Below are 26,014 nucleotides of genomic sequence, written 5' to 3'. Positions count from 1 at the left end.
CCTGAGATTACACTCATGAACCACTAATTTCAGTTTTTAGCTGCATGCTGAGAATCAAACTCAGGCCCTCATGCTTGTTTGACAAGCTCTTTCCTAACAAAGCCGTCACCTCCAGATGCTGTTTTTTGGTCTCCACCCAAAGCCTGTTCTGTGACAAGCCACTTTGGCACACTGTCAGGTAGCAGTGGTGGATTAGAAACAGAGGGCTTACAGGTGTGCAATTTGTTCCCAAGATAATTGATGAATATTCTTAAAATATTTCCCTGATTAACTAGTACAACTTCCTCATCACACGCAGATAGAAACTGAAACTGTAGCGCTGTGCCGACCACCTTACTCTGTCAGTTTGCAAGAGTAGCAATCCATCCTCTTGTTTTGTTAAATGACTTCCCCCCTCCAAGGTTCCAAATCACATTCTAACATTGCAGAACTGTCAGAGTGCGGTTAACTACGTTGCCTTTGCCTCATACCTCTTGGGCAGCCGTTGCTCAAGACGCAGCTTTATAAGGGACCAGACAAGAGCAGTGATTGGCAGGGGGTGCTGTGAGCTTCAGGGCACTGACCAGAGGGGCAGAGGAAGGCAGGAGAGGCTGTCTTGGAAGATAAGATCATGCTTCACCTGAAGATACTTCCATTTCTGTTCTTCCTCCACACACAGCTTGTCAAGGCCTTTCCAGCACCTTCTGAGCAACTGGAAGAGAAAAATATAAAAACTGCTGAGGTAAAGGAGCTGTCAGTCACAGGTGATGTGCTGATGGCTACAGAACTCAGAGGGTGGCTGGCCCTTCTTAGTCTAGAAGGCCAGAAAGAGATTCTCTGCGTGGCTTTGCTGAGGCTTCTGGGACCTGAAAGATTCCGAGTGGGCAGGGCCTGGCCCTGGAAAATATAGACATGAAGCCAGCTGGGTGTTTGAAGCCCAAGGAGCACTGTCAGGCCAGCTCAGCTGGAGTCCTTTCAGAGAGAATAGTTTATTTGTAAAATGAACTGAGTTTCCTACCTAATGTTTTTCTCTTCCAGTAAACCTGTAACCCAGTTGTTCCATGCTCTACAGGTCAGCGCTAGACTGATAGAATGCCTGCTGGCACGCCAACACTACAAAATGGTGCGGGCTGAGGGGAGGTCCGAGTTTGACCTGCCTGCTGCTTCCTGTATGGATAGTTCTCTGCAGCCAGAAATACTATCACACATAGAAGATAGAGTGGAAATGGGGGATTATAATTAATTAAAATCAATACATTGTATAATCAGATTCTCCAGAACTATTTATTAAACTTTGGAAGCATTATAAAGGCAGAGCTAATAGCATCTCTCTTGTTTTATAATATAAAAGAAGGCCAGGGATTTTTATGTAAGAGAATGTGATCACCGATTTCTTGTTCAGAATTTTCTTAGAACTGAAATTTCCAGAAAGCATAATTCTTGCTCTTTTACTCGCAGTCATTTTTGTGACTGGCACAGAAGCCCCTAAGTTCATACTGAGGGTGGCCGGGGTTTACTCTACAGGTGCCACCCCTCTAAGCATCACAATGACTGTGATGTTTGATTTGTCCATGCTGGAGACAAAGGACAGTGCTGGGATTTGCCCAAACCTGTCTCGTCCCAAAGTGCAAGCTCTGTTCTCTGTCACCTCCAAAGAGCCGGGTAGTCACATACAATGAACAGTATGTATACACAGGCTACCACTGATTGCCATGACCACACTTGTGAATGAGAGTGGCTTCCAAGCTCTTACCTTGGTGAATGAAACTATCTGTTGCCCCAAACATCTTTTAAATGACTCATTTGAGAGCCATTGCAGTAAGCCAGGACCTGAACTGTCACTTTCCCTTTGGTTCTTGGTCCCTCCATTTCTCAGTTAGGGTGATTAAGCCCTCTCTCCATTTAGTGAAAAAATTTTTGAGCAGAAAAGTCCTCATTTTTACAACTAACACCTCAACAGATGGAAAAACAATAATTAAAAAGCCAGTACTCATTAAAAAATAAAAGTCACGCTGCTGACTGTACAGTAGCAGTTTGTGTGTGATTTGGATGCATCCCTTCCCTGTTGTAAGACTTTTGTCTTTTATTCAGATATTCGTTAGATCCCACTGAATGAAGAGAATGTTCTATGGATGTTGTTCTTTCAAAGTCGATCTACCAATTATTTTAAGTAAATGCATTTCTTTTCATGAGCGTGAGAGGGTACGGCATGACACAGTGCCCGTGTGGGGGCCAGAACACAGCTTGTAAGAGTAAACTTCTCTCTTTCTACCATGTGGGTGGTAAGGATCAAAACTGGCCTGTCAGGCTTGACCCACTGCGCCATTCCGCTGTCCCAACCCAAAGTTTCTGATATCGTCCCTTGTCTGTCAGGTCCTGTTTTATACTCTGGGGCAACTTAGAAAGGATTGCAAAATGTCCAGAGCAATTTCACAGCAAGTACTCTGGTGTGTTTGTTTTGATCAGCATTACCTACAAAAGTTCTACCACTTACCAAGCAATCAATTCCGGTCTGTGAGGAACGCCACCATGTTTGCAGAGAAGCTCAAGGAGATGCAACGCTTCTTCGGCTTGCCTGAGACGGGGAGGCCAGATGCAGCTACAATGGAGATGATGGAAAAGCCCCGATGTGGAGTGCCTGACTCTGGTGATTTCTTGCTAACCCCAGGAAACCCCAAGTGGACACACACTAACCTGACCTACAGGTGACATTCCTAGAGTCTGAGGATTCGTCCGCCCAGCTAGTGACTGACAGCCTGTGACAGCCCAGACATTGTTGCAGAACTTGGAAACCACTAGAGATAAATGAACAAATGCCCTGCCCTTAACGAGCTTGAATGAGAAGAGCGTGAGCTGGAAGTTAGCTTGAGGCTGAGAAAGCAGAGAGCCCTGGGTTCTTTCAGTCCTAAAGCTTACCACATTGTTACTCTTTGGCAATCTAAAAAGGCTATGTTGCCATGAGACTGTCTCTTCTAGTCAGTCACCTTTAAGTCCAAAAGAGGCTTAACTGTTGCTGAAGAGAATCTAGCCCTCTTCTGTATATCTTGGTAACTGCAGTAATAATATTCAGTTTCTGTGTAGTATAATGTTTAACCTGCTTCCAGTATATTTAATTTCCTCGGCTACCTATGAGGGAGATCTTACTTATGAACAGGGACACTGAGGCTTAAAGACAAGTAGTTACTTGTCCAGACTCCAGTCTGTCTTCAGCCCTGAGAGGTGTACCCCTTCTGATACTCTGTCCAAGTGGGAGAGCATTGCACAAGTGACGTACTCCAAAAGTGGAGTGACTATGTAGTTCTAAGGGGTTGCTAATAATAGCAAACCATTCTTGCTCCTTCTCATCTTCAAAGGATTATAAACCATACCCCGCAGCTGTCAAGAGTTGCAGTGAAAGCAGCAATTGAGCAAGCTTTTCAGGTCTGGAGTGTGGCTTCACCCCTGACCTTCACGGAGACCTTACAGGGCGAAGCAGACATCAACATTGCTTTCGTCTCAAGAGGTAGACTCCAAAACAATTTTGCTTTCTCAAGGTAACCTGAGACATTAGGCAAAGGCTTAACCACAAACCATCTCATTTCAGACCATGGTGACAATTCTCCATTTGATGGACCCAATGGAATCCTTGCCCATGCCTTTCAACCCGGCCCGGGCATTGGAGGAGATGCTCATTTTGATTCAGAAGAAACGTGGACTCAAGATTACAAGAGTAAGTGGGTCATTGTTAGACTCTCATGAAGCTTCTAAATTTATCTTCCCCACCTTAGAGTCAGGATGTATATCCACTCACATAACTGTAGAATTCAAATCAATCATTTATACTTTTTGTTACTTAAAGATAAATCACCTTAAAAGTTTGTTGGTGGTGGTTTTGTTGGTGTTGTTGCTGTTGTTGTTTTAATCAAAACATAAATGTTTACCTTATTTCCCACTGCAGTGCCTAAATCCAATTGCAGTGCTGTCATGGGATAATGAAAGGAAATAACCGATGAACTAAGGAAAACTCCCTCCTTAGCTAAAGGAGGTAGCTTAGTTTAAGGACTAAAGTTCTTAATGCATCTTCACATGGCAGAAGGATGACGGTGACCAAAATAAACGACCCTGAAATCCCTTGGCTGCCTCACAGCAGCAACAATCCACACCATTCACCTCTCAATATTTTTTCACTCAAGATTAACTTGCTGACACATGATTTTTGAGAGAAGCATTAACTTTATCAAGCAGGTTGCTGATCATTGAAAACCATAGCCAAGCCCTGCCTGGTCCTGGTTGTTCAAGCTAGGTTGGGCTGAGGAAAGCCAGACTTATTTAGTTACACATATTCTTTGGCAGCTTGCACTCTCAATGGCCAAGCTGAGTGGTTGAGACAGAGGCTACTTAGCTCCCAAAGCATGAAGTTTTCTGACCCTGATCCTTCAGTCCCTCCACTCCTGAGTTTAATGTTTGACTTCACATATTTTGCAAAAGTTGAAATACTATGGTTCATTTGAGAAGGTAGACTGTTCAAAGAGCAGCCACGTTCTTGCTTCTAGCAGCCTAATTCAGCAATGTGTCTGTGCAACAAGACACCCTTACAGGAGCCTTCTGAGAAGAAGGGCTGGGGAGCCTGAGGAGAGGAGAGGAAAGGAGAGGAGAGGAGAGGAGGGAGGAGAGGAGAGGAGAGGAGAGGAGAGGAGAGGAGAGGAGAGGAGAGGAGAGGAGAGGAGAGGAGAGGAGAGGAGAGGAGAGGAGAGGAGAGGAGAGGAGAGGAGAGAGGAAGAAAGGCCAGTATATGTAGAGCCTGTGCCCAGTCAACCTTGTGTCTGAACTGCTGCACTGAGAGTTAGGCTCTTCCCTGTCTCTTCCCTGTCTCTGCCTATGAGCCTGAGGTCCAGTCAGCATGTCTGAGCACAAGAGAAACAGGATTCTTCCATGCTGAGACCCATAGCTCCATCACCACATCACCAATCTACATTCATAAAATGAGGGCGTTGGAATAAAGACAAAGTTTATTAGTGTCTGAGATTTGATGAGGAGCTTGTGTCTCTTACCTTGATGCCTCCTAATTGCTGCTCTTCAGGTGCCTGAAAAGGAAAGGAAAAAGTTGAATGTATGAATGTTTCCTTCCTGGGCAGTTTTGGCCTCAGGTCACATCCTTTGAGATCATAGAGATCATATTTTTACTACCTGTAGAGCCAGATAGATGATGCTCCACCTTTTCTTGCATTTCAGATTACAACCTGTTTCTTGTGGCTGCTCATGAATTTGGACATTCCCTGGGACTCTCTCACTCCGCTGACCCTGGAGCTTTGATGTACCCAAATTATGCTTACAGGGAACCCAGCACCTATTCACTACCTCAAGATGATATCAATGGCATCCAGACAATCTATGGTAAGGTCATGTGGACAACATGGTAGAACATAATAGGACTTGAGATTTAACCACATCAACTCCAGCATGCAAGCACCGCTCCTTTGGAGTCTCTGGATTTTATCCTCAAAGGAAATTCAAATTAATCTCTTAGAGTTGCCAGTAATAACTATGTGTTAGCAAAAAAATAGGCAAAGCCTCTAATGTGATTTTGCTACATCTTGGATTTTAGTTATTAGGTGTCTCTTTCTGCCCTAACGTAAAGATTAGGGGACAGGCCTGTGGGCATGTCTGTAATGTTAGCAGTCAGGAGTCTGAAGCAGGAGAACCAGGAATCTAAGTGAAGCTTGGAGTACGTGGTGAGAATTGGTCTCAAGAAGAGAAGGGGCAAGTTAGGAGAGATGGAGAGAAGGAGAGGAGAAAGGAAGGAAGGAGAGAGAAAGAGAAAGGAAGGAAGAAAAGAAGGAAGGAAGAAAGGGAGGGAGGGAGGAAGGAAGGGAGGGGGAGGGAGGGAGGGAGGGAGGGAGGGAGGGAGGGAGGGAGGGAGGGAGGGAGGGAGGGAGGGAGGGAGGAGGGAGGAGGAGGAAAGGAGGGAGGGAGAGGAAAGGAGGGAGGGAGGAAAGGGGAAAAGCTGGAAGACTTGGGAAAACGCGTAGTGGTACTTCCCAACCATGATCTCGAAATAGTGGAGACATTTTCCTCTTCCATTTTTAGGCTTTCCAATTTTGTGAAAAGACACAATTACCCCTTTTCATAGAGGAACTCTCCTTCCACAATCATCTGTGAAAGAATTCTTCACATAGATCCCTAAGTGGGCATGTCTAAGGCCTGACAAGAATGTTCACTGAAGTATAATTTGTAGTAGAGGAAAGTGGAGGACCACAGGGTGATCCGACTCCTCCCTTTTCCCTCCTGCTTCCTGAAAGTACAGACAGAAGGATGGAGAGGGAGCTTTCTCCTCTTGGGGTGGGGTTGCCCTATAAATCAGGAGCATGGGATATCATGTCAGGGGATCTTCTCATCACAGTAGAATCTCTAAGAATAAGGAACCTCACTCAGATCGCCCACTCCCAGCCACATGCCAGCAACTACTTCCTTTGCTGGTCAATGTTCCCAGTTCTCTTGACGCTCTGGCATTTCTAAATGACAAGTACAATCCTTAGTTCCACGATAGGAAAATGCATAAAAAGTTAATTATTTTGTATGTATTTAATATTTTAAGACAGTTTCTCACTCTGTGTCCAGACTAGTCTCAGATTGAGACTAATTCTCTTGTCTCAATATCTACAGTGCTGGGATTTCAAAACCTGGGCTGCAATGTCAATTTTTCTATAAATGTCAATTTTCTATAAAATGCCAATTTTTATAGAAAAGAAACTGAGTTAGATTTATGCTATAGGGTAAAAGACTAATATGAGATCTATCATTGCATGTGGATGTTGGTGGGGGACAAGGAAGCAGATTCTCGATGACAAAAAGGGAGCAAGAGGAAACAGGAGGGAGAAGGGTGGCTTAGATGTCAAAGGAAGCATCAGATGCCAATTACTTTCCAGCTTAAGTAGAGGCCATCATTACTCGTGTGAACAGGCCCAGCCTTTAAAAGGATCATATGTACAGAGTCTGCTGTGACTTGTGGAATCAGAGAGTGACTTTTTCTTCATAAAAAGAAAAAGTATTTGAAGCCTTTCAATACGTGTCTTCCTGTGTATTTGAAGCACATCAAAAGCATCATGGCACTTCTGCTTATTAAATTATTTCATTTCCCAGGACCATCAAACAACCCCATCCAACCTACTGGGCCCAGCACCCCAACAGCCTGTGACCCCCGCCTGAGATTTGATGCTGCTACCACACTCCGTGGGGAGATTTACTTCTTTAAAGACAAGTATAAAATTGAGCTGTCCTTCCTTTGTACATGTCTGTCTGTCAGACGTTAAAACTGGCTTCTAATGAAGCACATCACTCAGTTTTCCTTTAGACCCAACACAAGGGCCTCTCCTTGGAATTCTTAGTGTTTTCTGGGTGTCATGAAACATCCAGAGGGTAGGGGACCTAAAGCATCAAACATCCACAAGCATCTCTGTTATGGTTAGAGTCTTTCAGCATTGGACCTATTAATCGCTGAAAGATCCTAACCATGTTCGGTTCATCAGGGTAAGAAGAGGGTGTGATGCCAAGTGGGACCTAAGAACTGTCAAGGGCTCACCAGATGGACACCACTAACATAAACTAAGGTCCTATGTGAATCATGCGTGTTACACATTTATATACTGCAGAAACCATGCAAGGGATCATTTCTAGCCAAAAATCACAGAAAGTAACAGCTCTCTATCTCTTCCTATCCCTGTCCTTCTCCATCTCCCCCTTTCCCTCGTCTGTCTGTCTGTCTCTGTATGTGTGTCCTTGTGTTCTTTTAGGTACTTCTGGAGACGGCATCCTCAGCTGAGAACAGTTGACCTCAATTTCATATCTCTGTTCTGGCCCTTCCTACCCAATGGCCTTCAGGCTGCTTATGAAGATTTTGATAGAGACCTGGTTTTGCTCTTTAAAGGTAACATCCCACTGTCTCCTGGTTCTGCTCTTCCTGAAGGCCAGGCCAGAAGTTGTCTTTGTCCCACAGCACATTCAGAAGGGACAAGCCAGAAAGAGTATGCTGCTAGTCAGGCTTGGGCCCCATCACAGTCACCAACAACTGAGTGAATTTGCACAGGCTAGACCCTCATTTAGGTCTTAATATTGTCTTCAACAAGTGCAACTGCTTGAGACAATCTTCACCTAGATGTGATCTTCTCAAGGCTGTGGTTTATAGTTTCTGTACAGAAGTCACATCAGGCAAGATCTCTAGCTTAGGAACCATGAACATCAGGCTGTAACAGTTGATGTTTTTCAGGTTGGGGTGAACTATTAGAACTACCACTGCACTCAGAGCTCCACTGTGACGCCCCGTGGTTCTCAGATTATCTGCTCCAGTTTCATTACTGTAGGATGACAAAGTGCTGTATGTTAATATTGTAGAAAGGAAGAGCTTTGCTAAGGATTTTCTCTGAATTGTTGGCAGGCAGACAGTACTGGGCTCTAAGAGGCTATGACCTGCAGCGAGGTTACCCCAGAGATATATCCAACTATGGATTCCCAAGGAGTGTCCAAGCCATTGATGCAGCTGTTTCCTATGGCGGGAAGACATACTTCTTCATAAACAACCAGTGCTGGAGGTGATATGGATGAGGTTTTTCCATTAAAATTGAAATATGTGTTTCCGTGCTCTATGTACAAAATGTCAACATAGACATCTGATGACTTAAATCTACACTGTCTTTTGACAGCTTAGTGAGGATGTAGCCTTTATCACAGTGTGATGTTGCCACTGGCTTTTAATTTTTCATTTTTTTCACATAAAACACCTACACAAATGTGCTGAGGATTCTATAGCATGAGCTGTTTCACACCCTCAGAATGCTCTAGGGTAGAATATGAGAAAGAAGTAAGTTAATTCTTACTATGAGTTGAGTTCTGATATTCCCAAATGAATGTTTTCCAAATCACTTACAGAATATGGTGCACAAGAGGAATTTATTAAAATATGAAAGCAAGAAAGGAATTATCCGTAGGGAGGAAGAGGACAAGTGTGGGACTAAAAGGACAATGGAGGCATGAATGTAAATAAACAATGTATCTATGTGGGGAAAGTGTGGTAATGAAGCCCATGCTTTACATGCTAAGAAAAATATGAATAAATGTATTTATTTTCATTATATACATATGTACACACACATAGTTATGCTTATTTTACCAGTTAAGTAAACTATTTACAAAATATGGGCTCTAGTTTGGGGAAATAACCCCTTGATCAGCAATCAGAAAGCTGTTTTAGAATCAATGGCATTTCTGTTTTCTAAACAAAACCCTTAGGTAAAGATGTCAAATGCTCCTAATCTCAGCCAATGAGACACAGTTAGTGTGAACATATATAAGAGAGTACTTTATGACTTATTAAAATGAAAGTGTCATAGTGTGTATTGCTTTTAAATCATGTGATATTTTGTTCTCATCAGATATGACAATCAAAGAGGATCCATGGACCCAGGTTACCCCAAAAGCACAGCGAGCGTGTTCCCGGGAGTGAACTGTAGAGTGGACGCAGTTTTCCTGCAGGACTGTAAGTTAACAAAATTATTTAAATTCTCAAAACAGCACATTTGCTTTTTTGTATCCTGTTTGGTTTACTTGGTGAGAACTCAGGGAGAGTTGAGATCTGTAAGCTAACTTGGATACGTGTCTCTTTCTTACAGCCTTCTTCCTCTTCTTCAGTGGACCACGGTACTTTGCATTTAATCTTGTCAATCGCAGAATCACTAGAGTTGCAAGAAGCAATTTATGGCTTAACTGTTCATAGAGTTGGGCAAAGTCAAATGTCCTCACATCTACCCTATGAATGCAAAAGGGAAGCTTAGTCTGTGTATTCATCCCACGCATCCCGCCCAGACTTTCCTCAGTGGTAACTAACGCTGAAGCTGTCCTGGAAGAACCAGCGTTTGCAATCTTCCATTCCCGGCCACGGCTGACTCCTGCACATTCTGTCCCTGGTTAGTGAACGCATCACAAAGAGAGCAAGCCGTCCGTCCATCACCTTCATCTTCACTGTTTCATTATCCGCCTCTAACTTAAGACACCTCTAAGCCTTCTAAACCTCCTGTTTTATTACTTGCTAGCTTCAAATATTCCTAAATCTCTTCGAACAGGGAATCTAGCACTGGATTTTCATTACACATGAGGATTATAAGCACATAGAGATTATCCCCTCAGGTGTACAGAAAATGTGCTGTTATTTCTTCCCTTGGAAAGATTATGAAAAGTATGTATTGTGGGTTGGATCATGCCCCTCCACTTGCTAGGAAAAAATATATATTGAAATCTTAACCCAGCTGTTTATCTAGCTGTTAGCCAGAGTCTTTGAAGATATAATGAATTATGTGTAAACGACAAGACAGCTTTAAACAGGATTAGGATGAGCCGTAAACCCATACCTAAGTTCTTATAAAAAGGAGTGAGGGATGCAGATGTCACTCAGAGATTAAAGCATTTGCCTCACATCTTTCATTCTGAGGAGACCTGAGGAGAATCAGCAGAGGCATAGACAGAAGAGACCAGGCAAAGGGACCCAGGCACTGGAGGGCTGCGTCTGTAAGGCTATTTGCCAATAATTTCCCGGGCAGAGGCAGGTGGGAAGAAGTTTAAAAAAAGGACCATTCCTTTCTCAAACAGATTCCAGATCTGGGACACTTGCTGATGTGGGTTTTCTGGTTTTAGTGAAAAAAATAATAAAGCTATTATCCTACTCTATTGAATGTGTATTCTTTGTTAGAGAAGTAATAGGAAGCTGGCACAGTGTGTCAGCCTTTAAGACCACTGGGCAGTGTCGCTTCAAAGAAGAGCATGTAACAAGCATGTGTGAGGTCCAGGGTTCAATTCCTGGAAGCAGGATTTTACAAAACAAAAACAAAACACAATAATAACAAAACAACAACAAAAAACGCCACAACAAAAATCAAGTTCATTCACGATGCATTGATACCTCTCCCCGGTCCTTACGAAGCAAAGGGCTGCCTGGTCTGGCTTCAGTGATGCCTGGGGTAGGGAGGAGATACCTGGGTGGGAGCACCCTCTCAGAGTCGAAGGGAGACAGGGAGGGGGCAACATTTGAGATGTAAATAAATAATTAATAATTTTTTTAAAAAGAAAACAAAAAAGAAAAGAAACCAACACAACGCTAAATCAAAGGCCTGCTGGGGACTGTGAGGCACTTCCCAGCACAGTAACAGGAGAGGCCCCCTCCTAGCTGCCTGCCCTGCTCGCTCCTTTGAGATGTCAAGCCAGTAAGTGCAGCCACCTACCTCACTGCCAGTCACAATCAACTTCAAATGCCATAGTCCTAAAAACTTCCTGGTATGACAGTTTTTAAAGATATAAATGCAAGATGCTTCTGTGAGCTGCTCATGTGAGTTTGCTGACCCAAATGTCATCTTTACATTTTGAGATGAGAGCTTAGTTCCTGCTATTGTGTTAGCCAAACTTCGGAGTCACGGGCATTTGTTTAGCAATCACATTTATGTGAGCACAGAGATACAAGAAGCTAAACTTGGATTTCAAACAAGATTTTTCTGCACTTATTTCAAAAGTAAAGCCTATGTAAGGACCCTGATGCAAAGATTCCAGGTGCACTCTGTGCAGGGAGAAGGAAAGGGAGGGCGGGCTGATGCAACTCCCTGTGTGGCACCAAGGTTTCTGCTACGGGGATCTGGCCCTTGCTTCCACCTACTGAGAATCCCACAGGACACTTTCTACTGGAGGTGAGGAACTTCTCTGCCGTTTCTCAGGCCTTAATGAGAGAGAATTATTTCTGGAGTGTTTAATTCCTAAACTTCTAAGCTACAATTCTGTGCCATCCCAAACACAGAAGCATTCATAGCTTCTCACAAGAAGACAAGTTGCACAAATCAGAGGTGTGCTGAGGGAAGGGACAAGGGAAGGAAAGATGTCTTCTACTAGATTTGTGTCTGGGAGGTAGGAACCTGGGGGAGGGAGTTCTACTCTAGAGAAACTTCGCCATCTGGGAAAGCAGGTCTACAGACGCTGGCCCTGCAGAAGCTTCAGTGTGGCTGGTCCAACATTCTTTGCTTCTTTTGCAATCTGGTTTCAGTGTTATCATTGTGCACAACCAAGACTTTACAGCCTTCCCGCAGACAGGTGTGGCATGTACCTAATTCTCACCCAAAATTTGTAAGCTAATTATTGCGTGGTGTTCCTCAAAGAATATTAAGAACTATATTTCTCTTCCTTCTTGTTCTGTGCTACCTGCAATGTAGGTGCAATGGCCATCTCTTGGAAAACCACCCAGCCCTAGTGATGTGAGCCCATTCATTTTAGAAGCCACAGACCAAACCTCGGCTAGTTCTTACATAACCAAAACATCAGGTTTAGTTGTATTAAACTGTCTGCTATTGTGCATTTTCCTGTTGTGTTCAGTTAAATTTCATCACACCCCATAGAAGCCTGGACACACCCTGCCTGCTGTGAGGAGGGTCTCCAACTCCCCGGACCCATCCTTGGGTAGTAGCCACTTCCAGATACCTATCTTTCCCAGAAGTTTCAGGCAGATTGCAGAACACACTCACCAAACATTTGAAAGTTGCCAATGTGATAAACAGAGACCAAACAAGGAAGTCTGAGAAACAGAGACAATTCTGGTAGAAAAAAAGCAGCGATATAAGAATGTTTAACATATGGAGGGGAGAAGAGAGTTGGGAGAGGGACTGGAGGAGTGGAGGGACGGGAAACTGGTTAGGATATAAAAAACAAACAAATAATTTGAAAAAAGAATGTTTAACATCATCACCATATAAAAGACATTATAAAAAACATTCAAATACAATACTATAATAAATAATAATAGCAAACAATTACTTAGATTTAACTAGCCAGTACTCATAACAATAAAAGATACAGAGGCTGAGAGGTGGCTCAGTGGGCAGAACTCATATAGAAGCCAGGTATGGTAGCACAGTACTTAACTTAATCTAATACCCCACTCCATTGTCTCTTCCTATCACACTACCAAGATATGCTAGTATTTCCTGCCAAAGAAAATTATTTCAAAACCTATAACAACTTATATGTTGAAAACTACCAGTTTTGAGACACGAAAACTAACTTGGGGCCTTGCTATTCTGAGCGCTCAAAAGTGAGCAATATGCTAGAGAAACAATCACCAACTCTGCTTGCAAAATTCAAGTTTATCTAAGGGGGAAAATGTCATGGACACTTCATGCCAAGTGTGCTTGGCTGTTATTAATTAAGTGATTACTCAATGCCACGTCTCACCGTCAGCTCTCTAAGGGTCATGCAAACAGGAACAAGCTTTAACTGAAGAGACAGGAATGAAGGGCCTTCTGCTTCTGATGGTTAATTTTATAACACTTTCCTCTGCGTTCCCTCCAGACAGAAACGACAAAAATGAGGAGAACAATCAGCTGGCCCAGGTAGGATCTCAGTGCATGCTAAAAGCAACAAGCAATAAAACGTGCCTTTTATAGCTTCTCTCGGGACTTTCCAGGACAGCACATTCCTGCAGAGTCCCAGAGGTTTTTTAGTTTCTCAGAAAAATGAGATCCTTTCCATGTGTCTAAGAATAAGGTTAAATAGCATAAGTTTGCAAAATAGATTATCATCTCTGATGTCTCCTAGAATCTCAAGAGCATACCAAGATGAAAGCAACAGTAAGAATGTGTAGACCGTGTCTGCACCTACCAAGCCGAGTGGCTGCCCTTGGTTGTTGTATGGGTGTGTGGTTGTTTGGATGTGTGATTATATGGGTATGTGGTTAATGTGGTTGCATGGCTGTATGGTTGTATGGCTGTGTGTTGTATGGCTGTGTGGTTGTATGGGTATGTGGTTGTATGGGTGTGTGGTTGTTTGAGTGTGTGGTTGTTCGGGTGTGTGGTTGTATGGCTGCGTGGTTGTATGGCTGTGTGGTTGTTTAGGTGTGTGGCTGTATAGGTGTGTGGCTGTATAGGTGTGTGGTTGTATGGCTGTGTGGTTGTATGGCTGTGTGGTTGTATGGATTCGTGGTTTGGCTAATTCTAGTCACTCATAAACCAACTGATCGCTGGCATCAAAGAACAGAGAGGGGGCTCCTTCCTTCCTCTGCATCTCGCCTTTCTTGTCCCCTGTCAACAATTTACTTCCTCCTATCCTTCCTGCTGCCAAAGGAGACTTCAGGCCATTCTGTTCCATTTGAGGATATTTGCTCTCCTGTAGCCTGTGTCCTTTTTGTCTTTCCTGACAGGCATATCTCAACCAGTTCTACTCTCTTGAAATAGAAGGAAACCATCTTGTCCAAAGCAAGAACAGGAGTCTCTTCGACGGAAAACTTCGGGAAATGCAGGCATTTTTTGGATTGACAGTGACCGGAAAACTGGATTCAGACACGCTTGAGATCATGAAAGCGCCCAGGTGTGGTGTGCCTGACGTGGCGCAATATGGCTACACACTCCCTGGGTGGAGAAAATACAACCTTACATACAGGTAATGTTTCTACCAACTTACAAGAACTAGCCCAAATAATTAATCTCCAAGAAGCAACCACACTGATGGCTTGTCCGTCTGACACTCCCGAAGTGCGTGGACTTTGTGGGTTCTGTTTTTCATCCCCACTTTAGACCTATGCTGTGGGCAGTATTACAACCACAGAGAAACTAAATTGAAGGGGTATTCTCTATGCTCTCTTCTGCCACGTGGGCTCAGAACAGGAAGCACTGCCATCGCTACAATGCCCTGGAGCATGATGAGGTGTGCAGAAAGACGGGAAGAGTGTGTGTGGGGGGGGGGAGGAACGTGTGCGCTCGTGCATCCGAGCAAGCACCCATGTGTAGAGGGGTGCTAGAGGTGGTGTGTGCATGTGTGTGTGTGTGTGTGTGTGTGTGTGTGTGTGTGTGTTAGAGCTATCAAATGTCAGATCTTAGGTGGATCCCAGTATAATGATGTATACTTAACCATTTAAGGATAAGGAGATTACAAGAGATTTAATAAAAAAAGCAAAAAAGAAAGTTAGCTAAGGAATTGACTCATAAGTTAAAAACTTGTACACTCTTCCAAATCAAGTTTGATTCCCAGTACTCACATGACAACTCGCAACCATGTGGCACTCCAATTTAACGGAATTGCATGCCCTCTCTTGACTTCTGCAGGACCCTACACACATGTAACACACATGCAAACACTCAGGGGCGCACACACAGGTGAGCTAGCGAGGCATACACCTGAGAGTGAGCCAATGAGCAGGGTCCTTCCATCTTGCTTTGGGTTCCTGCCCAAGCCCCTCGGTAATGAACTGTGGCCTGGAAGTGTAAACCAAACAAACCCTTTCCTCCTGTAAGTTGCATTTGGCCAAAGTGTGTTATGGCGGCATGAGAAAGAACACTCTGAATTGGATTATGTAAAACTGTCTCATTTAAATAAAGCTGGAGAACAGCACAATGCGACAAGCCACTACAGCTGTGGCTAGCAAACTACCACAGCCAAAGTTCCTATAATGTTGCGTGTTTTTTCAGAATAATGAACTACACCCCTGATATGACACCAGCTGATGTGGATGAGGCTATTCAGAAAGCGCTACAAGTTTGGAGCAAGGTCACTCCACTGATGTTCACCAGGATATCTAAGGGGGTTGCTGACATAATGATAGCATTCAGGACAAGAGGTAAGGTCTGCAATGGGGGGGGTGGTGGTGACTTCTTCTAAGGTCACAGGGAGCTGACCTCTCTCCCCATCAACTGTCTTTCAGTCCACGGCTGGTGTCCTCGTCACTTTGATGGTCCTCTGGGAGTCCTCGGCCACGCCTTTCCTCCTGGTCTCGGCCTAGGTGGTGACACTCACTTCGACGAAGACGAAACATGGACAGCCAGGGGTGGGGAAGGTGAGGTAATTTTCACTGTGAGAAAATTGTATTAATCTAAAAAAATCATCTGGAAAGTATCACTGTACAGTTATCTGCCTTTCACAACCGAATTCCCTGGATTCTTACATAAAGTTCTGAATTCTCGGATCACACTAGCAGGGTGATTAACCACCATTGACGATGGCTGTGCTCCGGCAGTCTTCGTACAGAGCTCTCAAGTGTTGGTAGTCCTGGCCTGAGAATAGTGTTTGCCATTTACCCATGTACCCATTTACACAGCACTGTGAATTTCCACAGCACCCTTGGGTCCACTGTGTTCACAAAGCTCTGCAGGGCATGTTATATGAACCCCAGAGCTGTGCTCAAAGTTTCCAGCCTTGCAGCCTCTGCAGTCCTGTGAGATGCTTCAACCCCCACACTCAGCAAAGGCTGCACACTGGATCAATGGCTGTAGTCACCTGTAGCTTAAAGACAGAAAATAGACTTAAGTGGGCTGGTGGTTTTAAGCCTGGGGTTAAGGAATACTTTGTGGGTTTATGGCCCATAAAGATCAGTTTGAAAGCATAGACTTTCTCTGCTAACCACCTCCTCTCATCTGCAAATTATTAGACCCTAGTTCTTATACTTGATCTTGTCCAATGAGGAAACTAAGTTGATGTTATTTCTTTGATGAAGCTGAGCGTGTTTTGTTTGGGTTTATATATGGATGGGTATTTTGGTTGCATGTATGCCTGTGTACCACATGCATGCTTGACAACTTCAGAGGCCAGAAAAGGACATCAGATTCCCTGGAATAGGAGTTTGTAAGTCCTGAGGAATGAACTTAGATCCTCTGAAACAGCAGCTGATATTCTTAACTGTCAACCAATCTCTCCAGCTTCGGGGTACTGTTACTTTTTAAACAAAACACCCAAACTTCACTACAGTAATGCTGTGCTTATCAAGCAAAGGAGAAGGCTCAGTGAGCTTCTGCCTCTCGCTCTCCTTTGTCCCTGTCACTAACTCAACAATATGGTTGTAGATCTGGCCTCCATAATCCCAGGACAGTATAGGTCACAGACTTTCTGGTCCCAAGGAAGTATATAGGTCATGGCTTCCAAGATCCCATGGAAGTTTAGGTCATGGCCTTCCTGATCCCAGAGAAGTAAAGGTCACGGCCTTCCTGATAGGCAGCACGCAAGGCTGCAGATCATTCCTGACTCTGTGGGTCCACATACTCGCTTGGGTAAGTCTTAGTTTCTGCAGACACACCCTGATTGCTTTATCCACTAGAGAACATTGCACTCAGAAAACTGAGAGCTGGGGGTGTGGTGAATGCTTCCATGTGTATCTTCTACTGCGGAATAACCACTATTTCCTTGGTTTCCATTTTGATCCATAGCCAGCATATGTATGCTTAATCAATTGTAAAAACTAGCCTAAGACCCTGCCAAAGTCAGGATTGGCAAGCTTTCTTCAACAGGCTTCATTTTCATATCCAGAAGCAGAAATGAAAGATTTTTCCATCTGACCATCCTTAGCCAATTAGTGTTAATTGCTCCTCCGTGCACTGTATCGAGCCCTCTACTAAAGAGTATTGCGAGATGAATTCCTAAAGAGGCCAGAGTTGTAATCCAAGCTTATAAAGGCTGTTTTCCAAGGATTAAGATCAACATAGCCTTCAACTTAGCTCTGCACAAGCCAGCAGTTCAGAGTTGCCATCTGTCCCTGTCACTCTCTGCCCATTGTATTATATCACTTTGGAGAAGAGAGCTGTACAGAGCAGGACTGAGCAGGGAAATGAATCCACTGGGCTGGAGATGAAGGTCAGGTGAAAGAGTTTTTCCTGGTATGCATAAGGCTCCGAGTTCAATCCCCAGTATGGAATAACCTGAGTGTGGTAGTGCACCCCTGTAATTCCACCACCTGGGAGGTTGAGGCTAAAGGATCAGGAGGTGAAGAGCATCCTATACAGTGGATCTGAGGCCAACCAGAGATACATGAGATGCTGTCTCAAAAGAAGAAAAGAAAAGAAAAGGAAGTCTAAAGACAGGTAGAGGAAGAACTTAGTACCAATAAGAAATGAGAATCTTTTGAAATGGCTAGCTCAGAGCATATGACAGAAAGCACAAGGCTGGGAAGAAAGACCAGAGGGCTGTGCAAAGGTATCTATAGCTGAAAAAGGGTAATAGCTAGATTGTTTGGAGCTAGGGAAGAAGCTAAGGCTTTATTGTCCAGTTGGAGGAGGATCACAGAAGAACATAAAGATGATCACATACAGTCAAGCATCCCTCAAACTGGGGGCTCCATTTCTTAAAATAATACTACCCATTTCTTTTGTTCGTCTATGTGTTTTGTTTCTAAGACAGGATCTCACCATGTAAACTTGGCTAGCCTGGAACACATGTGTAGACCAGGCTGGTCTGGAATTCAAAGAGTCCTGCCTGTCTCTGCCTCCTCAATCCTGAAAATAAAACTGTGTGCCGCCATGCCAGCTAAATACTACGACTCATTTCTGAGTAAGAGGTCTCAAGCCATCTGCCTCCTGGGTTAAGTTTCTTCATCAACTCATGGTCATGTTTTCTGCTTTATCAAGGGTTCAACTTGTTTCTTGTGGCTGCTCATGAATTTGGTCACTCTCTGGGGCTCTCCCACTCCAACGATCAAACAGCCTTGATGTTCCCCAATTATGTCTCCCTGGATCCTAGCAAATACCCGCTTTCTCAGGATGATATTGATGGGATCCAGTCGATTTATGGTGAGTAGCATTGAGGAGCTGCATGTATAACTAAAGAGAAAGCTTTGCAGAGAGGAAATTGAGAGGGTTGCTTCCTGAAATATTATTGTGAAGCAAACATGTACTTAGGCAAGACCCTGATGAGGACATAGTTCCTGTACCTTCTGAATAATCTTTCATTTCTTACTGAAGGAAGTCCGCCTAAAGTACCCACCAAGCCAAATGGAAACCCTGAACCCCACGCCTGCGACCCCAACTTGACTTTTGATGCTATCACTACCTTCCGCAGGGAAGTCATGTTCTTTAAAGGCAGGTAAACCTATTCCCTTGACACTCCAACTTCTTTTAAAGATTTTTCTTTTCAAAGGAACTTGGGGTAAACAGGGGGTCCTGGTCTCTGTGAGAATATATGCTGTTCACATTTTACAATGCACATGATATTTAAATGTTTAACTAGATACACACATCTCATACTTGTTTGGCAAATTAGTTTTAAATATTTGAAGCAAATTTAGCTGGATGGTAGTGGTGCATGCCTTTATTCCCCACACGCGGAATCTAGAGATTTCTGAGTTCGAGGCCAGCCTGGTCTACAGAGTGAATTCCAAGACAGCCAGGACTACACAGAGAAACCCTGTCTCAAAAAAACAAAAAACAAAAAACAAAAAAAAAACAGAACAAAACAAAATAAAATACTTAAAGCAGATTTAAATTACCAGAGAGTATGATATAAAGTCTATTTTTAATGACTTCTTGGTCAGATGAACACTAATCCCAAGAGTGTATTAAAGTCAATTTATAGCAGATTTCAGAATCCTATTGATAAACTTGGGGGAATTTTTCACATCAGTTCACACCTGGTTGAAACTCTCCATGTTTCAACCATGTATTTATACCCTGGAAATCTGCAGATACTAAAATTCAGGTCTTCTCCCCACCTAGAAAGCCAGGTGCTGACGTGTATCAGTACATCAGCAAGAGACTCTTCCTCAAGGAACAAAGTAGAGAACAATCAAAGAAAACACCCAAGAGCAACCTGTAGCCTCCACACACAAGCACACCTGCATTCACATGTGTTCCCCACATATGTGAACATGCAGGCACACAAACAGGCATACTACAAATCACACACCTAAGACTGAAACATGTTGATGGACACAGACACCAGGACGCCATCTATGAAGCCTTTTGTGTCTGACGCAGGCACCTATGGAGGATGTACTCCGATATTGCTGGGGCTGAGTTTGAGTTTATTGATTCCTTCTGGCCTTCTCTGCCGGCTGGTCCTCAAGCTGCCTATGAGAGTCCCAGAGATGAGGTCCTTGTCTTTAAAGGTAAATTTGTCGGTCATGGCTCCTATTCCTCCTCTCTTCTAAAGGACAATGGGTATCTCTGTAAAATACAATCTTAATCGTGAGTTTTGTGATAGGGTTTCTCCTCTAATTTAGGTTCCACTCATAAATGGCAATGACATAGGTTTCTCTCTATGTCTGTGATGATTTCTATCACCCCGAATTCACCAAAAGGAATTTTGTGATTAAAAACTATAAAATCTGAGAGCTGGTCAGCAGTCAAGAGCACTGACTGCTCTTCCAGAGGACCTGGGTTCAATTCCCAGCACCCACATGAGGCTAACAGTACTGCCAGGGAATTTGATGCTCTCTTCCGGGCTACGTGGACACCAGTCATACACAGACACACATGCAGACGGAACACCCATTCATAAATATAGTTTTTCTTAAAACTATACAAGTCCATTCTTTTTTTCCAAAACAGCCTTATTATATTTAGCAAATAAAAAGAAATAGAACAAGAAAAAAGCACAATAGAGGTGTGAGATTACTGGGCTGGGAGCGGAGAAGAACTAAGCATCCTGTTATTTTCAAACATTCCTCCTTGTAAGACACAGAGCAGAAGACCTATGAAGATATCCCCTTCTCTCTCTAGATGAGAATTTTTGGGTGATCAGAGGGTATTCTGTCTTGCCCAATTACCCCAAATCCATCCACACACTCGGGTTTCCAAGACGCGTGAAGAAAATTGATGCAGCTGTCTGTGATCAAGATACAAGGAAAACCTTCTTTTTTGTTGGCATCTGGTGCTGGAGGTAACTCTGTTGTTTGATTAGTGAAGGGATCATTCGTGGCAATATTACCCCAACATAGACAAAACAAAACCGATCTGCAGTTGCCCGGTGGATTGTGTTGACTGCAATCTCCACTGTATAACACTTATCAAACTAAGATAGTTGAAAAGTCCAATAAATTCTGTACAACTTAAATAAAAACAATAAAAAAAAATACTAAAGATACCGATACCAACCAAATTGTCAATGGCAGAAACATAGCCAGTCAGAATCTAGAAGAGGTACAAGGTAATTTAATAGTTCTTCAGGAAGAACTACTCTGACAGATACTGTGGCCTTTTTTCTTCATTATTTCGTTGGTCCTTGTCCCAAAAGGTATATATTTGGCCACTGGTAATTTTTCTTGTTGTTAGGAGATGTTAAGTAGAGGCTGGGGAGGTGGTTCAGTTAATAAAGCATGTACCGTACAATTGTGATGACCTAAATTAATTCCCAAAACTATGTCAAAGTTGGGTACAGTGGCATCTGAGCACATACATACACATACACACACACACACACATACACACACACACACACACACACACACACACTACAGTAACATAATCTCTACCATGTTTTTATCATTGGTCCTATTAGATGTTTCTCTCTATCAGGCCTGCTCAGTTCCCATAATGCTGCTTGCCTCTAAACTGGGCAGCTCACTAAACAGACATCAAGCAGAAAGAAGCCTTTGAAATCTTTGCACACAGGTATGATGAGATGGCGCAAGCAATGGACAGAGGATTCCCACAGAGGATAATGAAGCGCTTCCCAGGAATTCCCCTCCGTGTGGATGCTGTCTTCCAGCATAACGGTGAGTGCCAGTGCCTCCATCGTGTGGGTTCTTGGGAGACTACAAAAAAGGACAGCACAAAGGCGAAGGGCAAATGTTTGATTTTGGTGTAGTGTTTCCATTCTCAAGTACATGCACTGGTTAATAGGCGTTGCCCCTGTAGACATTCTTAAACTTAGCCAAGAAATGCTGAACTGACTCTGAGATGCTATTTCAAATCTATGTAGAAAGTACCAAAATTAATTTTAATCACCACTGGCCTAAAATAGCCCCTAATATGTGAAAGATAACTAAACTCACAAGATGAGTAATGACCCCCAAGCATATATAGAGACACATGCATATATATATATATATAGATAGATATAGATATAGATATATAGATATATATATAATTTAAGATACATAGCTTGGAGTTCATATATGAAAAAACTATGTGTTTCAAGTATCTGAGGCAGTGGTATTATGATTTTAAAAGACTGTTTAGCAATTAGCCTTTTGATTGATTGGTTGGTTGGTTGGTGTTTTGCTTAGTTAGAAGTTCTTAGTTGTGCTGAGAGTGGAACTGAAGTCTGTGCTTGTACGTGGCAAATGTTCTGCCACTGAGTTACATCCTCAGCCCAGAACCTTAGGCAAATTAATACACAAAGTCAGATAATAGATTTTCAAACACAGTGGCCTGGGCCATCAAATAACTCATAGTCTGAAAACAATTCTTTCAGAACCAGTGAGATGGTTCACGGGGTAAAGGTGCCAGTAGAACATGCTGATGACCTAAATTTAATCACTGGTTCTCATGTAAAGCAAGATGGAGAAAAACCAAATCCACACACACACACAAATAGTGATAATTTTTTTAAATATTTGGGTACCATATTGATTATCTCCATGATATCTAAAGAGACCCCAAACCTGAAATAGATGAATGTGTTGAACATCTATAGAAATGAGGTGGTGAGTCAGACACAGAGGGCCTTTCCTTTTGCCTCACTGAAATGTCTTGTTGAAATCTAGCTTGAGAGTCAGAGCCTGCCTACCACACTCAGAGACTCTTTGACACTTGGGCTTGGCATTTTCCTAAGTGATTCCCATGGAGTGAGGCGAAAGCAAACTATGTCTCTGCAACTTGACAGTATCTTTTTTTCCTTTACAATGGTATTGATTCTATATTCATAAAACTAAGATACATGGGAGAAGTTTACACTATGCAAGGTACTAACCGTGCCTCTCTGCTTCTAGGGTTCTTCTACTTCTTCCGTGGGCCGAGGCAATTTGAATATGACATGAAGGCAAAAAATGTCACACAAGTGATGAAAACCAATTCTTGGTTCTTGTGTAACGAACCATTACATTCATCATTCAATGTCAGTGTCAAAGGAGAAGCACATTCAATCAGTACAATGACATTACATCATAAAAGTGTAAGCTTGCTCGCTTTCAGTGTTATTCGCGTGCTGTCAAATACATGCAATTAACAATAAGTGCCACAAATAAATCAAAACAAATCTTTTAACCTGAACTCTGCCTCAGGAAGACTCAAGAATGGGAGAGATGGCCCAGTGGTTAAGAGCACTGGCTGCTCTTTTGGAGGACCCAGGTTTGATTCTCAGCACCCACATGCAGTCCGCAACTCTCTATAACTCCAGGCCCAGGGAAATCTGATGCCCTCTCTGGCCTCTGAGGGCCAAACATGGTGCACAGACATATGCATGCAAGCAAACAGCTATATATTTAAAATAAAATTAAAAGGTGAAATAATTGAATCACATTCTTTAACATCAAGTTCCTAATCCTATTATATAGCATCTAGGTAACCAGTAACCAGTATCTGATTCTTCTAACAGTGGGATTTTAAATATGTCAAAAATCTCTCATTGATTTTTGAGTCTATGAATGCTTTGCAAACTAGGAAAAGTAAAACATGTCTTGAAACTAAACACTAAAGACAATTCTTAATCCAATCATTAGCACTCCATTTTGTTTGGTCCCCTGGAGGTCAGTTAAGAAGCCCAATAAACTACATCCTTTATCCCTATAAGCACTCTAGATTCACCCATCAAATAAACCATTTTACCTCCCAGAGGTAGGCTGAGAGCCTGGGTAAGATAAGAAGTATGTTACACTTAAGGCAAGTCCCTAACAATTAAGGAACTAGATAGGGTAGGAAAGAAATGTTCCCCCAGATAGCCACAAATTATCCAATGTGTTTAACTACCCTTCCATAATATGAAATTGAGTTTTGTACACATTAATCTCATATATAAGAAATATAGATCTGACACTGTGCTCAAGACATGTGGGCATCTTCTGAGCCTACAATAAAAAGTTCATTTCCTCTTGGTCCCACCAAGCATTCACTGAGTTAGTAAACTCATACAAATGGGCTTTATTCTTCTATCCTCAAGGTAACATACTTAGTGAAGCGCTGAATAAATTTTCCCATGCAGAAGTTGGAAATTATTACCAGTTAAAGTTATTTCTGTTAGGCTAATATACTGAGAATGCATCAAATGAGAAAAAATTAGTATAGAGAGCCTGACACGTTCTTTGTCTGCTGAGCAGGAATGGAAAGAAACAGCTTTTGAAGCAAGCATGAAGGCTATGCTGACAGTGGATGATTTCCCAACAGATCTGAGCAACTCAAACAAAACAAAAATTAATTCATAAAGACATGTTTGAATTTTCTCTAGCTTGGAAGCAAAGAGAGAAACTTATCATAACCTTTCCACTGTTTAGCATGAGTAGATTCTTCAGATATTTTGTGTGGATAGAAGAGGCTGGGGAAATGCTAAAAACTATCTTCAGCATGCTGGTCAAAACATCTTAAACTTTAGTTCTCTATCTACTTACTATACAATGATCTATCCAAAGTCTTAGAGAAATAAGAATCCACTTGTTACTGATTCAAATGATTTTGAGTCTAACCTATAAAAGATGAAAAAAGAAAAAGAAAAGAAAAAAGAAACACCACAAACAAGATACAACAATGAGCCTTAGAGTTCCAGGAGGACAGTTTCCAGAGCAAAGAAGTGTTCTATTGGACTCCAATTTGTGGTTCTCTCAGAGTTTATTGCTTCCCTTAACCAGAAAGCCAGACTTGATTTAAACCTTCAGATCTGCTCAACTTTGGCTCACTTTTTTCTGGATTACAATGTTAAATTTAATCAATAAAGTAGGAAATGCATTTATTCTCAAGATTGTCTTGCACTTTTCATTTCTGGCAAAAACAAGACCGCATGTCAGCACCTACAATTACAATCATCCTAAACCCAAATCCATGATCATCAACACCAAGACAGTATATGGCTCCACCAGAGCACTTTAACCTACTACAAATGGCCCCTGAGAACTACAGTACAGTCACCACAGCATAAGACAAGGACTTTGAAATGGCTAATATATGTCCAAGAACCTTAAAAATATATATGAATAAATCCCTTAATGAAGTCTTTGACAACATAAATAGTGAAATGAAAAACAGAAACAATTAATGAAAGACAATAGAAATAGATCACTTAAGAAAAACTAAAACTGAATTTGATTCCTGGGTTTAGAGGTGAGGCTGACATCTTCTTTCCGGTGACTGAGCAGGCGGGTACATCCAGGAGCACAGGGAGCACAGGAGTGCCAGAACAAGTTGGGCAGTGTTCGCCGGGGCCCCAACTGCACCCAGGAGCTGGGCAGTGCCATAGCACTCTGTAACAGGGGAGAGCCAGTTACCCGGGGGTGCTGAGACATGCTTGCAGGCCCACAGGAGGGACAAGGGCCAGCAAGAGACAGCAGGACCAACGAACACCAGAGATAACCAGATGGCAAAAGGCAAATGTAGGAACATTACTAACAGAAATCAAGGCAACATGGCACCATCTGAATCCAATTCCCCCACAACAGCAAATCTTAGATACCCCAACACACCAGAAAAAGCAAGATTTGAATTTAAAATCACAGCTCATGATGCTGATAGAGGGCTACAAGAAAAACATAAATAACTCCCTTAAAGAAATACAGGAGAGACCTCAGCCAGGGAAGCGCCTGACCTGCAGGGAGTCCTGAGGTTAGACAGAGCCCTGTGGTCCGAGGTTGCCACCATCTTGGCTCCTGTGACCAAGCAGCCAGTTCAGTCAGAGACCTATGCCACATCTGACACGGGGAAGATCCCACTACCTAATACTCTCTAGAGAACTGGCAGGAGCAGGTTAATCGCCACTGCCCCTTTCCATTGGATGTAGTAGACCTGTGACATATCTGATATGGGGAAGATCCTACTTCCTAAAAATCACTCAAGAACAGACAGGAGCAGGGTATTTGGTAGAAGGGGAGGGCATTCGAGAACCAGCATCAGCAGAGCATTTGAAACCCAGCAACAAATCCTATCTTGGGCTGTTGGCCCTACAGAGTGATCAGTTCTTGGAGGGGGTCCACACAGCGTCCACCATCTTTAGTACCAGGTGGACCAGACAGGCAACACCAGGTACACAGAGACAACCCAAGTATAGCATTGCTTGGGGCAGGACACACTAGGGCTTCAATGACACCAAAGAGTAGGGCAGCACATCAACAATCTGTGCCAGGGGAAACCCAGTCATCCAGCTG

General features: G+C 42.9%; 2 protein-coding genes across 2 annotated transcripts; both read left to right on the top strand.

The window, feature by feature from the left end:
- Window positions 1-517: 517 nt before the first annotated feature.
- On the top strand, window positions 518-10,671 carry Mmp8 (matrix metallopeptidase 8). The gene is made up of 10 exons (XM_052189158.1): window positions 518-721; window positions 2,446-2,684; window positions 3,333-3,481; window positions 3,563-3,688; window positions 5,191-5,352; window positions 7,099-7,216; window positions 7,749-7,882; window positions 8,390-8,543; window positions 9,384-9,487; window positions 9,621-10,671. Exons 1-10 carry the CDS (start codon window positions 611-613, stop codon window positions 9,722-9,724), a joined length of 1,401 nt encoding a protein of 466 aa, XP_052045118.1. The 5' UTR covers window positions 518-610; the 3' UTR covers window positions 9,725-10,671.
- A 2,564-nt stretch (window positions 10,672-13,235) lies between these two features.
- On the top strand, window positions 13,236-23,139 carry Mmp27 (matrix metallopeptidase 27). Its single transcript, XM_052189159.1, has 10 exons — window positions 13,236-13,367; window positions 14,174-14,412; window positions 15,438-15,586; window positions 15,671-15,802; window positions 18,360-18,521; window positions 18,693-18,813; window positions 19,704-19,834; window positions 20,448-20,607; window positions 21,339-21,442; window positions 22,661-23,139. Exons 1-10 carry the CDS (start codon window positions 13,266-13,268, stop codon window positions 22,894-22,896), a joined length of 1,536 nt encoding a protein of 511 aa, XP_052045119.1. The 5' UTR covers window positions 13,236-13,265; the 3' UTR covers window positions 22,897-23,139.
- Window positions 23,140-26,014: the final 2,875 nt, after the last annotated feature.

This window comes from Apodemus sylvaticus, chromosome 7 (genome assembly GCF_947179515.1).
Source record: "Apodemus sylvaticus chromosome 7, mApoSyl1.1, whole genome shotgun sequence".
In the NCBI taxonomy this organism is placed as follows: domain Eukaryota; kingdom Metazoa; phylum Chordata; class Mammalia; order Rodentia; family Muridae; genus Apodemus; species Apodemus sylvaticus.
This window is presented reverse-complemented; position numbering and strand designations above follow the sequence as displayed.